The following is a 16,380-nucleotide window of genomic DNA, read 5'->3' as shown; positions in this document are numbered from 1 at the left end:
TGGGGTGACCACTTTCATCGGAATAAATATGATTGTTTTAAGAAGATTGCTTTTTACACGTCTGCCCAAAAAATAAGTGTAGGTGTATGTAACTTCAAGTATATAAGTACTTATAGTTATAGCCATTTTCGTAAATCTTCTATTTTTTACTGAATCATCATCTTTCCTTGAGAACTTTGCACTAGGCTTGGAGGGACTGAATTACCGGTATTTATTTATTGGCAGCAATACCAAAGTACCGACATGTTAACGATAAAATAACGATACCCACACATCCATAACGTTATCTATATTTCGCAGCAAGTCGAGATGGCAATCGGGATATGAGGCGGGGGACGCCCAGCACACCCGCACGTCACCCGCGCTATCTTGCACTGGGTTAGCGCGGAGGCTGTGCGGGCGTTGCCATCCCGACCTTTTGCGTCCTATAGATATACCTAATATCATCAATAGCGGTGAAAGTAGCAATCCTTATACCGCTAATATTAATGTTACTTTTTAATGTAACATAACGAAATCTTTTGGCAGTTTTAACGTTAAAATTTAGTAAAACTGTCAACATCCCTGGTGGCTTGATTTTAATTTTTAACACAGTTTGCGTTTTCTCTATGTGGTATAGAGTTTTGCAGATTCGAGTACCTACTGCCAAAGGTTTATATCCCGGCACTACGAAAATTATGGTGAACTTATGGATTATTTTGTTTGGCCTCTAATACATTGTTCGGTTCAACCAGTACCTGTAGGTAGGTACTTAGTCTATTTTAGTGATGTAACGAATGCCATATTTTGAACATTCGCGGATGCGAATGTGAATATCTGCTGCCAATTTTCACGAATTCGAATGCGAATATTCTGTTTTTGTTTAAATTGGCCTTAACCTTGGCGGCAGTCCCGTTACCAAATGATAAAGAGAAGACTGATAATGTGATTACGAGGTTTAGTTACTTTTTAAAACATAAGAAATTAATGGATTTTGTTTTATTATCCAACTATTAGGTGCATTAAAAAATTATATTCGCAAAACATTCGTAGTAATTTTGCGGAATGCGAATGCGAATATGCGAATATCCGCGACTGCGAATGCGAACATTCGTGACATCACTAGTCTATTTATTTTCAGCAGCATTTAAGGGCATTTGAGCCCTATTGAGGCGTTAATTATGATTTATAATTCTCATTGAAGTGTTTTTTTCACATCGATAATTTATTAATATGCTTCGAACTTTAATTTGAAAAACTATATAATTTAATAGATTAAGTAAAAGCTATTAAATTATCAACAGTTTTTACTTTTAATCATATTTTTTAAAGGGTTTTGATCGTAAAGTGAGCATGCCATCTCTGAGCCAAACAATACAAAATATAGGTACATAGGTAAGTATAAAAGCTACCTACGGTTTTCTAGTAGCTTAGCGCTGCGGAAGAAGCGATGTTACTGAAACGTTGACTATAGAAACAACTAACAAGATGGCATGGTTTCTTAGTAGGTAGAGAAGTTTGACTCAAGTGCAGCCATTTCCATGCAGGCTGTCTTTAAGGTGCTGAACCTTGCTGAACAGTTTTCGAACGTTTGTTTCGTTTGTTGAAAATGAGATATGAAATAAGTAAAAATTGGAATACCCAGTTTAAATAAAAAAAGCCTTAAATAGTTAAAACGCGGCAGTCAAGCTACGGTAGCGGTGATGGACCAAATTTCATGTGTTATCTGCACAGTTATGCGACTGTTTTAAGTCCGCCCTTTCACGTCCGTCATAATATTATTACGGCTGCTATGTGGCGACACTACTCTTGGAAAACCGTAGCTTCACTCACTAGTCACTACCGTTGATAATATCTATATTTATAAAATTCAAAGTCCTGACTGACTGACTGACTGACATATATATCAACGCACAGCCTAAACCGCTGGTCCTAAAGACATGAAATTTGGAGGGTCTGTTCTTTGAAATGAGTAGGTATCCACTAAGAAAGGATTTTTCGAAATTCCGCCCCTAAGTGGGTTAAATGGGGGATGCAAGTTTGTATAAAAGTCCGTCATTTTTCAAGTTATTTGCATGAAAATTGGTATTTGGGTTTTCGGTCACAAATGAAGAAATACGTGTTTCAGGATTTTTGGAAAATTTGCCCATAAGGGTGGTAAAATAGGGGATGAAAGTTTGTATGGGAAAGTTTTAATTATTGATATTATTAACTTGAAATTTGGCAAGTAGGTTTTTTCTTGAGGTTAGGTGTCAGTTAAGAAACGACTATGAGAACCCCAAAGGGATGAAATGGGGGTTTGGGGGTTGGAAGGTTTTGCTGGTGCAGGGTGCGCGTCTTGATGTTATATTGTTTGTTTCTGAAAAAAAATGCCATTTGTTTCCTGTAGGCTACGCGGGCGAAGCCGCGGGCCGAAGCTAGTTTGAAATAAAATGAAAATAATACATGTTTGAAATGAAATGAATATTTAATTAAAATTTGTTACATACATAAGTTTCATGGAGTCCCTTGTAAACTAGGAGAACCCGTATTATAGGGGCCAGTGCCTTCCCATACAAATGGTTGTTTTTAAAATTAATTAGGAAAAGTACAAAGGTTGTAAAATAGGAGAAATTGAGATTTAAGTACCACATAAATAGGCTTACGATAGATTACGATTACGCTGGGCTTACGGGCCACAGCAAACATCCAGACCTGAGTCATGAGATGAGTTCACATAATTATTTTTCAGATTTGAGTCATTTCTATATGCAGATTCTAGAACATTCTGTATCTTTGTAGGCATGATTGTGAGAATACGTAATTGGATCTCATGAGTGAAACATAACGGCTTATCTAATTAACTTTTGCCTCGATGCTCTATATTGCGGTTCGCGGAAGAATTACGGGTTCACTGGCTGGACACTATGACCAATCCCCAGTCGTTCTATGCAGTTTTAACTGAACAGGAAAACATTCAATTGGTTCAATTTTTAAGGCTGACCAATATATTTTTCATATGGACCCTTAATTGGTCCAATTTAAATTCAGGATTAATGCAGGGCCCATATGGGACTTTTGTAAGCTTTTTATTTGAACACTTTAGTACAAAATAACGTTGATATTTCAATGTATTTTGTTTTATTCTAAATTCGGCATGAAATTAATTTCTTCGATAGAATAAAATCCGAAAACTGATCCAAATAAGTAGGTATAATAAATACTACAATACCTATCTAGATTTTTAAGTTTTAATCGGAAACGGTAATTAATTTTTCTGTAATTTTTAGGGTTCCGTACCCGACGGGTGCCAACGGAATCTTATTACCTACTTACAAAATTATTACAAAATCGAACCTGTTACTATTCGGGAAGAATAAAAAAGAAAAGAATATAAATGAATCTTATTCTGAATGATAATAATGAAACCCATAGGTCCCTACTTATTGAATTGCTTTGATATTATACCTATTACCTACTTACTAATTTGTAAGTGTGAATTATGGTTAAAAGTCTTTTTTTTACTAAGCTATACAGTACACGTATCGCCATTGATTTGCTGTTACCCGTTGAGGAGTCCCATCCTTTTTTTTGTTGACGAGGGGAAATCTCAAGATACCCGATCTCTTTGAGGAAAGATCGGGTTATGTGGGATTTCTATCCACTAAAACCCCCTCGTTAGCCATCTTCGAGGCTCCGGGAACTCTTACGGCTCATGCTGGAGGATGCACTACTCTAGCCTCATGCTCTTTGCATGTAGGCATGACAACTTGTGGCACAGCAAGTTGTCGTCCTTCCAGGGTAGCCAGCCAGAGCTCCGCTCCAGCCACTAGCGACCCAGTCCCAGCACCCGGGACTACTGGATGGGCGGATCGGGTAGTTGATCAGCGCCGCCCTGATGTCTTTGCCTCCGAGCAGGATCGGCTCGCTCACGATCCCGCTCAAAGGCCGGCCTCCTTTCACAGAAGGAGACCAATGCCCCCCATCCTGCATCTCCGAAACTATTCATAAGGTTTTCTCCTTTACATGAACTTGAAATTTACCTGACATTACAAAGTAAAGAAAAAATAATTGGCAAAATCCAGGCAAAATCGATTAAGATTTGCTGGAGTTGTGGAATACCTAACATCAGCAAAAAATTCATTTCCCTATCCCGAGCGAACCCTATTCTTTTTCGGGATCAAACTATCCTAACCCGGAATATTAGCTATTATAGGTAGGATCAAATATGCTAATGCTAAGTTTCATTTGGGTATCACTCTCAGGGATAAAATCCGGAACGAGGAAATTCGCAGAAGAAGAAAAGCGGCCGACATAGCTCAAAGGATTAGCGCGCTGAAGTGGAAATGGGCAGGCCATGTCTGTCGCAGAACCGATGGCCGATGGGGCAGACGTGTTCTGGAGTGGAGACCGCGTACCGGTAAGCGCAGTGTAGGACGACCCCCCGCCCGCTGGACCGATGACCTGAAGAAGGTGGTGGGGAGCGGTTGGATGAGGAAGGCGGAGGACCGTGTTTGGTGGCGCGCTCTTGGAAAGGCCTATGTCCAGCAGTGGACGCAAACAGGCTGATGGATGGATGGATGGATGGAAGTTTCATTTAAATTCGTTCAGTGGTTTCAGCATGAAGCGTGTGCAGACAGACAGACAGACAGAAATATACCTAATACTGTTTTGGGCTCCATATCGATAATAATGCTAACACCAAATAAAATTTTCAAATTTTATTTTAATGTAGGTAGGTACTTACTTACAGATATCGTCCAGTTAGTTTTATAATATTGTATAGTTTTTTAAAAAAGAATATTAGCCATGCTAATCAGGACTAATATTCCCCTTTCCCCTCCAACTAAGCGTAAATCAAGTGCAACGGGTGGGGTTTGAACCGCCGACCTTTCGGAATTCAGTCCGGTCCTCAACCGTTGAGATATTGAGGCTTGTTTATTAATAATTTGAGTAAATAAGTACCTAAGCATAATAATACCTGTTTGTATACTTTTGAAAACGCTTTACTTAGCAGTTAGCACCATGTGCTATACCGGGAAAAAAGTGTGTGGGTGTACTGTGCTCCCTTATATACGGTGGGAATACAACAACCAGCCATTGCTCTTAATAACTTCATACCGAGCACAGTGACTTAGATAATTTAAATGAAAAGTGTTTAATTTAAATTAAAAGTCGTCAAGCAGATATGAAGTGATACCTACTAAAAATAATGAAGTTTATTAATACGTGGCTTTTGCTTTTTGTTGTTATGTGTTTGGTAATTACTTCGGATGCTTACCCATTCAGAAATGGCAACATCGATTATGTGAGTACCTATTTAAGGCTTACTTAAATATTACATATTTATCTAATAAATTAATAAATAGTTACTGTATATAAGGAAAAGCTGACTGACTGATCAACGCACACCCTAAACAACTGGAAGGATCGGGCTGTTAAGCTATTATGACGTAGACATCCGCTAAGAAAGGATTTTTGAAAATTTAACCCCAGGGTAAAACAGGGATTTGAAATGTATGTAGTCCACGCGGACGAATCGTAGGCTTCGGAATCAGTGAAAGAATTTTGAAAGTGAAAGAAATCAGATGAATAGTTTTGGAGCTTACCTCCTCAATTAAAACTTACAAACTTTACCTCTTTAAAATATTAATGTATAGTACAGGTCGAGATGGCAGTCAGGGTGAGGGCGCACACCTGTTCCACCCCGTGAGAACCCGGTGCGGCTGCGGGGTAGGGCGGGTGACAGGCGGGTGTGCGGGGCGTTCCCCCGCCTCATACCCCGGTTGCCATCTCGCGTACTATAGACATAATATATGTACCTTGACCATAAGATATCATAAAGATCATAATTTAATATTCCTTTCTATTTATTCTTTCTAGTACCTAAGTATTTTATAAGATCACATTCTCTTCTGAATTTGTGGTGATAAGGTGTTTATTACCGAATTTATTATTATGTATGTTAATGTAGTTCTAAAATAATTTTTTTTGGAGCCGATACCAATGAGATGCCACATCTGAAGACGTATGATCTACCAATCAAGTCTGCCTAGTTGAGTCGCGCTTTGTCTCTCCTAGGCCTAGATATTTTTTTATATCAGATAAATTCATTTAGTTTTCAATCTATTGCAGTTAGAAGCCCTGCGTCAAATGAGGCAGATTCCACAGTGGCACTGCATGAGGTACCGCCGGTTCCAACTGCACAGCCCTTGCAGTCGGCGGTGGTTGATGAGGAGAATATGATGTTCAGAGAAACGGAAATATGTGCAGTGAAAATACAGGAAATCACACTTCTTTCTCGTACTTATTATAAGTGAAATCCTATCATAATGTTTTTGGCTGGCGAATATATTTTATTAAAGGTTTGGACATACATAATAGAAGAAACTGAACTGTATGATTTATGAAAGGCGGCATATTATATGACTCTTGTACTCATTACTCAAAGCTGTGTGAAGTTAGCCAATTCGCACCAGGCCAGCGTGGTAGACTATGGCCAAAACCCTTCTCACTCTGAGAGGAGACCCGAGCTCTGTAGTGAGGCGGCGATGGGTTGATCATGATGATGATGATTATATGACTATACGCGTTCAGTAAGTCAGTGTGACGTTTTGCTATGCTGCTGCTGTCGCACTTCCTGTATGTTTTGGCCGGTACAAATGTATTTATTAGGTAATTTTTCGTTTTGTAGGTAAACTATATTATGTAGAACTCTAATATGCAACAGGTTGAGATGGCAATCGGGGTGAGGACGCCCCGTACATCCACACAACCCCCCCCCCCCCCCCCCAGTAAGCCGGTGTTGAATAGCGGGAGTGACGTGCGGGTCGTTCCCCGCCTCATGACATCTCGACCTGTCGCGTACCTACTGTAGGCACAGAATATATAATATAGTACTAGGTAGGTATAACTAAAGATAAGGTTTATAACAAAGTTGCATTTAAATAAACGGGTAGTGGTTAAGACGTCGGCCTAGTCCCGGGTTCGATCCCGGGCACGCACCTCACCTCTAACTTTTCAGAGTTACCTACGTGCGTTAATATCACTTGTTTTAACGGTAAAGGAAAACTTCGTGAGAAACTGCATATCTGAGAGTTCTCCATAATGTATGTGAGGTTATAGAGGAGGATATTTAATGAATAAAAGGTATGTGAAGAAAATTGTATGCTATGGTGAGAAGTCTGCCAGTCGGTACTTGGGCTAGCGTGGTAGACTATGGCCAAACCCTTTTTATTGAGTTGAGTGGAGCTCCTTGCTTCAGTAGTGAGCTGGCGATGGTCATTTTCATGACCCGCATCATGAGGATGATGCTGAAGTGGGAGTTAGGTAATTACTAGTTCGGATGTACTTATCATGTTATAGTAAACAGATCCTTGTTTATAATTAAATTGTAATTTGTATTCAGACGTGGAAACACATTTTAAATAAAAGGCCGTTATACTATGAAGCAATGTTTTATTTAATGCTTGCAATGAAACTAAATTATTGGTTCGATTGACTGTAGAGATGCCTAGATGAACTGATGTAAAGAAATATGCCGTCTATGGAATTGGATAATGTGCCCATCAATGAGTCCCTTGAAGACGGGATCTACGCATTAGCGACTGTTGAGATGTAGGACATTGATTCAAGGGGCAACTGTTGACTTCCTGTGGCAAACTGGGACACTTCCAGAGTTTACTGGATTCTGAACTAAAGTTTAATTCAGATTATACATAAGTATCTAAGTCTACCTACATACCTAGTAGTGCACGATCAGAGGCGTGAGAAAACTGGTAAGTACAGTCAGTTAGTCAACAGTAGGTAGGTATATATTGCGACATAATCCCATAGAAAATTTGGATTCCAACTCCTGTTGCTGTACGGGACTTAACCACCGAAACTGATGGAATTTAGAAACTGTCGGCTATAAATTGATATTGGAGGTACCTACCAAGTAAAGACTTTATCGTTGAACTCGAGGACCCAACTTCTCAACCCTGATGCTGTAAGGAATTCCATTCCTAAATCGTGGTGATTTAGGAATGACTAATCCGACGACGCGATGCTGCTTGCTTCCAAATCCTCCTAACATTCCTATTTGCATTGGGGTTTTTCATATGTTAGGTACTTGCCAGGAGTGGAGAATGCGGGTAGAAAGGCGCGAGGGTGATCAAGGTGATTTTTTGTTTTGATACAGTTAAAGACCTGAAGAGTGACATAGGCTACTTTTATCCCGGAAAATCCAAGAGTTCCCATGAGATGTTTAAAAATCCAAATCTACGCGGACGAAGTCGCGGGCATCAGCTAGTATGAAATAAAATGTAGGTCAGCGTTCCGCCGCGGAAGATCGGCGACGTAATATCCGGGCTCTTTTTGAGTCTGGAGACGTCGCGCATTGCGCGTCGCGTGATGCGTTGCGTCGCGCGTTGTACTCATAACCCGCATACAGTCGCACTTACTAAGTATGCCATATAACAAGCAAACGCTTCTGCATAATCGCTCTCATACTTGGCCATAATATATTTGAGTAAACAGCGCGACGCGACGCACCAGGTGCCGCGCAACGCGCCGCGTCTCGGGAACAGAGATCTACCAATTAATTTTATATTCTTTTTACGGTGTCGTGTACCTCTTCTACGGAACCCTAAAAAGAAAAAAACCATGACTTTGCTTTTGGTTTATCTGTTTACGTTTCAGTATCTATTTCGGTGCACATTGTTGTTCTGTTTACGCTTTTCGATCCAGACGTTGTTGATAAGGCGGACGGTGAAAAAGAAAATTAATTCAACAAAGCTGAGCAAACTGGCTCCGACAAACAAACCAGCCGTACCACCCAGTGATACTGAAATACAGTAAAAATAAAACTTATTAAGGTAGGAAATATGAGAGCCTTTTGTTTCATCGGCAACTTTGATCGAAATTCTTTCGGCAAAAGATTATATCCATTAATAAAAAATAATAAGTATAGGTATGTAGTACCTAAGTATAGTCCGCGACAGGTTGAGATGGCAATCGGCGTATGAGGCGGGGGGAACCCACAGGTCACCCGCGCTCGCCCACACCGGGTTAGCGCGCGGACTGTGCGTGTATGTGGGGCGTTCTCTCCCCGATTGCCATCTCGACCTGTCGCGTACTGATTGATTTAATATCGTGAGTCCCTGTGAAAAAGGACCCCAGATAGGTTCGAAACTAGTCGGACTTACGTCGACTAATATACTTACCTACTAACAAAATACCTACTTATTGATATTATAGATGCGAGTGTCTCTGTCTGCTAGCTTTTCACGACTCCTCCGTTTAACCGATTTTGACGTTTGGTACAGTGGAGTTAGCTTTTATATCCCAGGGACGAAAATAGGCTATAGGTACTTTTTGTGCCGGAAAATCCGTTCCCACAGGATTTATTGAAAACCGATCCGTTGACCGATTTTATGAAATTTAGTAAAGAGATAGCTTGCATCCTTGAAAGAATTCCCACAGTATTAAGAATCTACGTGGACGAACTCGTGGGCATTATCTAGTATTATAATTTTTGTTATTTGATGTAAGTCTTGTTTTTATAATAATTCCAAACTAGGTACTTACCAACCAAATCAAGACGACTTCTGACTACGTTTCTCTTGAATCTTTCAGTCGGTAAGTATGCAAGTATAATTTCAACGTGTGCTTCCTTTGAATTTTCTGTATGTAGTCTAAAATATAGGTACGAAAACCAAGGGTTAATTCAATACTAAATTACTTTATAGACTACGGAACCCTACCGTATGCATGTTTGACATACCTACTTACTTTTGATATTACTACGCCATTATATTGATTTCCTCTTTGAAAGAAAACGTCTCTTACGAGTGCTGCGACACATTGCCTAGGTAATTAATTCAGATACAAGTTAGCCCTTGACTGCAATCTCACCTGGTGGTAAGTGATGATGCAATCTAAGATGGAACCGGGCTAACCTGGAATTGGTATGGCAGTTTTTTATTAAACCCACACCCCTTTGGTTTCAAGTTTCAACACGACGGAACGCTAAATCGCTTGGCGGGCACGGATTTGCCGGTAGGGCGGTAACTAACTACGGCCGAAGCGTCCCACCAGACAATACTTACAGGTAGTGTCTTTTTGGATTTACTTACTGACTCGAAGCTAAAATAAAACACTCATACGTACGGCAAGGCCATATCTTCGATAACATTAATCTCAGTTTCGTTACAAGACGGCAGACAGTCGCACACAAGGCCTGGCCGTTGTGCCCACGGAGGCTTGAGGGCGGTGAGATAGGCGAAGTTGTCGTGAAGACACGCCATGCCTGTTATGTTGCAATGTTCCTCTTCAGCTGAAAAGGTGGGTACGAGTATATTAATTGTTACCTATGCTTGAATTCCGCAATCTATATATTATTTAAAAGAAAAAGTTGACCGATTGACTGATCTATTAACGCACAACTCAAACCACTGCTGAAAGGAACGGGCTGAAATTTGTATTATGACGTCATAATAATTAGCTAAAATGCTGAAATTGGTATAGTAGCTCACTATCGTATCGTCGTCGTAAGCATCCGCTATAAAAAAATTTTTGGAAAGTTCAACCCCTAAGGGGGTAAAATAGGGGCTTGTAATTTGAAATGAAAATTTGTCAGTTTTAAAGCTATACGTATCCATAAAAATTGGTATTTAGGTTTCGATTGAAAATGAAGGAATTACCTACAGGTAACTACGTGTTTCACGATTTTCGGAAATTCACCCTGCAGGTTAAATGGGGGACGAAAGTTAGTATGAAACTCCATAACTTCTCAAGCTTATTAGGTTTAACTGTGAAAACTGGTATTTGGATATTCGATTAAAAATAAAGAAATAGGGTTTTGCAGGATTTTAGGCAATTCTAAGAGAAATTTGACGATCTCCCTGGCGCAGTGGTAAGCGCTGTGGTCTTGTTAGTGGGAGGTCACGGGTTCGATTCCTGGCAGGGATTTGGAATTTTATAATTTCTAAATTTCTGGTCTGGTCTGATGGGAGGCCTCGGCCGTGGCTAGTTACCACCCTACCGGCAAAGCCGTGCCGCCAAGCGATTTAGAGTTCCGGTACGATGCCGTGTAGAAACCAAAGGTGTATGGGTTTAATAAAAACTGCCATACTCCTTCCAGGTTAGCCCGCTCCCACCTTAGACTGCATCGTCACTTACCATCAGGTGAGATTGCAGTCAAGTTCTAACTAAAAAATGGATTGATTAATTTTTAGGCCAATGTTCGTTGAAATGGTATTCAGTAATTTTTCCACACAAATGAGATGCCAAAACTTATTGTATTGGACGACAGCACAATGCCGTGTATAGGTTCTAGGCTGCATTTCGCCATGGGATGTGTTCTCTGAGGACTCTGTTCCATATAATAGCTTATTCCTTTCTCTATTACCTTTTACTATTATATAAGTTCTGGGTGGAAAGACGTCGAAGTGTTTGGCTTAGTGGGTAAAAAGTAGGTAAATTTAAATTATTACTAGCTCCGACCATAAAGTGGTCATTGCATTGGCAGGTTTTCAGCTGGGCCAGTTTTCGGCAGCGAATAATGCAGGCGCTGTAGGAGTATTGGGGGTAAAGGCCATCTTCGTTCTCATGGTGGAACCGGCAGACACGCTGCTCCAGAGTCGTCTGTTCTACTAGAGGGTGGTTCTCAATGTTTTTCACTATTACTTCTCGACTGAAAGTGAGCACATTTTCTTTAGCCAGGTATTTTTGATAATAAAATAATAAATCTAAGTATACTATATAGCTAATTTTTGAAATTCATTATCTAGGCAAACGCTTGTCCATAATCACACCTGATGGAAAGTGATGATGTGGCCTTAGCTGGGACGCGTTTACCTAGTAGACACCTATTCTTGTAATTGTAACTTATAATAAAATAGCTGTACGTAAACTGGATAGTCCAGTAATAATTTTTAAAATTTTAATAGGAGCAAGCATGATTTTTTATCGATATAGAGTCCAAAACGAGTCTGTAACATAATATAGAATACTTAGTTAACACTTACCGGTATAGTTTCCCCAACAATACTTGTAGGGTTGACGATAGCAAAGTCGCGATGTTTGGAATCTCGTCTTCTCCCAATGTGTATATCTTAAATATACCCCAATGTAAGTTACGAATAGGTATCGACGTGACTATTAGTTTATACAGAGATAAATGAATAATCATCATCATCAATCCATCACCGGCTCACTACTGAGCAAGGATCTACTCTCATAATAAGAAGGGTTTGTCCTGTTGTATACGCAGTTAGTTACCTACTTAGTATACGATATTCTATTGCATGTAGGTAGTTTAGAAATTCAAGTAATAAAGCAGTCATTATCGAGCAGCTGGTCGTTTTACTACATGTGACAGCGGTGGGATGCGAACCCATACCCTTTCGGACTGATGCCTAAAACCAGTCCCATAGCATAGTCCCGCTGGCCAAGTGCGGAATGGCAGACTTCACACACCTTTGATTATGGAGAACCCTCAGGCATGCAGGTTTCCTCACGATGCTTTTCTTCACCGTTAATGTGACATTTAATTACCTACTAAAAACGCACAAAAACATACTTTACCATTGACGCACGCAATAATTTGAATCGTAGAACTCCACGTTTGTGTATGACATTGTTTACCATCGGATATGTTTTTGGATTTCTAGAAGAAGAACAAAGAATGATGTTCTTTAAACTTTCAAAGAAATATAAATAGTAAAAGCATCGTATCTAAATACTTACTCGTAATATAAATGCAAAAGTGTACCTATTAGCTTGTACTTGTACCTATAATATCGCGCCGGAACAACGGATCGACGTCATTTTTTGCATGGATATAGTAGGTATAGTTAAAGATCTGAAGATTATCAGGCTATATAGGCTACTTTTCTTCCCGGTAAATCAAAGAATTTCCGCCGGAACCTATAACAATGCTAACAAAGTCGCGGGCATCAGCTAGTTCTGAATAGGGCTACCACGACTTACTTAGTTTGTATAGAATTGATGATGTAGCACACTCCGATATCAGTTTCTATTGGTTGAAAATATTCACAACAATCAAATTTTTTGTTGTTGTAAGAACAGTTTGCTAAAACCTCAGAACAAGGGCTGAGTATGAAAGAGGCATAGTAGCTGTAGTTTGAGAGAGGGCACTGCGGATCGCGATTTTCTGGGAGACAATTTTTGACAAGATTAAAAGCTCGGCCGCGAAAATAGATGATTTCTTTAATTTCGTCATCAAACTTGAAGCTATTAAAGATTCTGGAACAAATGGATACAAGATGAATGTGCATTATTTAGCTGCTACTATTAATTTTATTCAGGCGACCTCTTCTATAGACAGCGGTTACCTGCGCCGAACGGGCCAAGAGGGGCAAATATGAATTCCTTAGTGGGAGCTTCGTTTTGTGCTTTTTGGCGTGGAGACTTTGGGGGCGCGGGTCCGGGGGCTCATTCATAAAGGGTTATCGAGTCAACTGGGGATCTAATAGCTGGCAGCTAATAGTTAGTCAGTGAGGTCGCCATTCTAGCACCTTGGGCCCCCAACGTCTATCGTTTTTAGGGTTCCGTACCTCAAAAGGAAAAACGGAACCCTTATAGGATCACTTTGTTGTCTGTCTGTCGGTCTGTCAAGAAACCTACAGGGTACTTCCCGTTGACCTAGAATCATGAAATTTGACAAAATTCTGAAAACCGTGAATTTGTGGTTATACATCACAAGAAAAAAATTAAAATGTGTTCATGAACAAATATTGCTATTTTCAACTTTCAAAGTAAGATTGCTATATCAAATGGGGTAGGTATCATATGAAAGGGCTTTACTTATACATTCTAAAACAGATCTTTATTTAATTTTAGGCATAATAGTTTTTGATTTATCGTGCAAAATGTCGATAAAATTCGATTATAGTACGGAACCCTCAGTGTGCGAGTCTGACTCGCACTTGGCCGGTTTTTTCGAATTACTGCCCAGTACCACTTTAGTAGTTTCGTAACCCGCTGAGCAATGTCGGTTACTCTGCTTATCCTACTGATCTCTTCATTTCTGATTTGATCATGTATAGAAATCCAAGCATAAAATAAAATATCTACCTACAGTACGCGACAGGTCAGGATCGCAATTGGGATATGAGACGGGGGGGACGCCCCACACACCCGCGCGTCACCCGCGCTCGCCCGCACCGGGTTAGCGCGGAGGCTGTGCGGTTGTGCGGGGCGTTCCCTCCTTGAATGCCATCTCGATCTGTCGCGTACTATACCTACATATTAAATACTTAATATTAAATTTTACTTTATTAGGTAGGTACTTACTTGTTTCCAATATTATAAATTTGGTATTTATTGGTTTTGGCTACCACATTGCAAACGGCAACGGCTGGAACTCTGGTCTCCCAGTCCAGGTAAGTTGTTTCCACGCCAAAGCTGATGGGACTCTTGACGAATGCCTCCCAGGCTGAGCTTATAAGGAGAGCCGAGCCAAACCACGAGAGAATTACAAGAACTGCCCATAATAATCTGCTCGAATATAAAGATAGATACCTATTTATTGATTATTGATTATTATTGATATTGATATTACCTACTTAAAAATGATTAAAATATAGAACAAACATTACAAAGGTTGGTTGGATAAAAAATGACTAGAAGTATAAAGTGGTAACGGAAATAAAAGAATATTGAATATGGGAGCCACTTTTGAGGGCAATTTACAAAAATTATAAAAAAGTTTTGCAAACCGTAGGTAGGTAGGTACCTAATTACTATTGAGTTGTGACATAGCCATAGGTATCAAATGAAAGGGCTTGTTGGAAGGGTCTCAAATAATTTTTTAAATTAATTTTGGAATACTTTGTTCTAAAGTTATTTAAGAAAATAAATGAAGATTGACCATCCCCCCTTATCTCCGAAACTACTTGAACTAAAATAAATTTTGAAAAAATACACAATAGTTGTTTACTTAAAGTTTACAGCAAAACCTCCAAGAAGTCTATGATCTTAAAATAACATGGTAAATCTGTCAATGTGGCGTACACAAACGTACATATTCATCGTACGGAACCCTCTCTACGCGAGTTCAATTTGCTCTTGTCGTTTTTTTTTTTTAATTCAAAGTATCGTACCATTCTGCCTACCTAGTGGAGGCCTTCCAAAGCTGCGGTCGCCATTGTTTAGCCCTTTGTCAAGACATCAAACGAATCGCAGGGAGTCGCTGGGTTCAGACTCCAGGCGGCGCAAGCCCATAGCGTGTGGACCACAAGAGACCTATGTCCAGCTGGTTGATAATGATGATGATGATCCTACCTTTCGATCCAGTGTTTGGTGTCGTCAGCAATGAAACGTACCCCGGCAAAGGTACACGTGGCGCAATAATCTTTTACGTGACCTATACATGAAAATTTAGAAGGCATTTTTATCGTTCAGCTCTTTTCAACATTAATAACCATTAGACAACACGAGCTAAAACCAAAGGAATTAGTAATAATATGTACCTACCTACAAATAAATGCATTGACGTGCAACATAATTGGAGGTATTGTGCAAGCACTTTTCATATTTAATGAGATAATTGTACCATTAGGCAATAGTAGGTACAATCGTGAGTAATTAGCATTTAATGTTTTCTGTTATCATTATCGTTTAAAAAATTTAAAAGCAATTATGTAATTAGCTTCGTAGTTAGGTACTTTCGTGTAAAATATGTGTCCTGCTGCCTGCTATTGACCTTGCTTCCAAGGTATGCAACTAACGGACGAAATAAATAATAAATAATAATTATCTGAATTGTCTGTCGATAAGTTATTTACCGAACAAGGTAAAGTTGAAAACTAAAACCCCATTACGATCGTCTTAATAAACGCTGAAATATTATAGTAAAATTGTTTTCCTGTCGCTTAGTATATTTTAATGCTGTAGATATTTATGAAATCAAAATTTACTCTACCCTATAGCAATTTTTTTTTTGAGATCCCCACTTTTTTGGGTGCAACATTTTGATTTTGTTCATTCAAAATGTAGCCTACGTCACCCGGACTATAATACTTACGTCATTCACCAAAATCGGCTAAGTAGTTTAGGCGCCATGGTGGAACACACATAAATACAACCTACATACATAACATACAATACATAGACTGCTAAAATCATAACTTTTGGCTTTGCCGTAGTCGGGTAAAAAGACCCTCGGACACATGACACGGTCATAAACATAGCCCGCTACATATCTATCTACAAATCCAGTCCGATCCGGTGATATGAAATATCACTAATGGTGGTAGAGATCACAATGAAATAAAATAAAACAATCCATAATTATAGCACTATATCAAGGTATGTATAACTTGTATCTAACTAATATTTACAAAACATTTTTATACAAATAATTTTTATGATACAATTCCTATTTACCACCACAGTATAGGGAGACACAGTAGT

At 39.5% G+C, this 16,380-nt stretch overlaps 1 protein-coding gene across 1 annotated transcript; it reads right to left on the bottom strand.

Annotated features, from left to right (window-relative positions):
• Positions 1-7,406: 7,406 nt before the first annotated feature.
• Positions 7,407-15,356, bottom strand: LOC117989035 (sodium channel protein Nach-like). The gene is made up of 9 exons (XM_034976337.2): positions 15,250-15,356; positions 14,260-14,463; positions 12,934-13,209; positions 12,529-12,610; positions 11,970-12,055; positions 11,436-11,635; positions 10,111-10,276; positions 9,529-9,635; positions 7,407-8,785 (listed from the first exon to the last, which is right to left on the bottom strand). Exons 1-9 carry the CDS (start codon positions 15,354-15,356, stop codon positions 8,637-8,639), a joined length of 1,377 nt encoding a protein of 458 aa, XP_034832228.2. The 3' UTR covers positions 7,407-8,636.
• Positions 15,357-16,380: the final 1,024 nt, after the last annotated feature.

Source organism: Maniola hyperantus, chromosome 15 (assembly GCF_902806685.2).
Source record: "Maniola hyperantus chromosome 15, iAphHyp1.2, whole genome shotgun sequence".
Lineage (NCBI taxonomy): Eukaryota > Metazoa > Arthropoda > Insecta > Lepidoptera > Nymphalidae > Maniola > Maniola hyperantus.
The sequence above is the reverse complement of the archived record's forward strand: the minus strand, read 5'-3'. Positions and strand labels throughout refer to the sequence as shown.

What these genes read in the sequence shown, in the direction of transcription:
- LOC117989035 (XM_034976337.2), bottom strand. Translation starts at nt 15,356, where the DNA reads ATGCCTTCTAAATTTTCATGTATAGGTCACGTAAAAGATTATTGCGCC. An exon ending in ATTTATAATATTGGAAACAA is followed by an intron (nt 13,210 to 14,259) that starts GTAAGTACCTAC and finishes CATTTGTTCCAG; the next exon opens with AATCTTTAATAGCTTCAAGT. An exon ending in AAGTCGTCTTGATTTGGTTG is followed by an intron (nt 8,786 to 9,528) that starts GTAAGTACCTAG and finishes ACTGTATTTCAG; the next exon opens with TATCACTGGGTGGTACGGCT.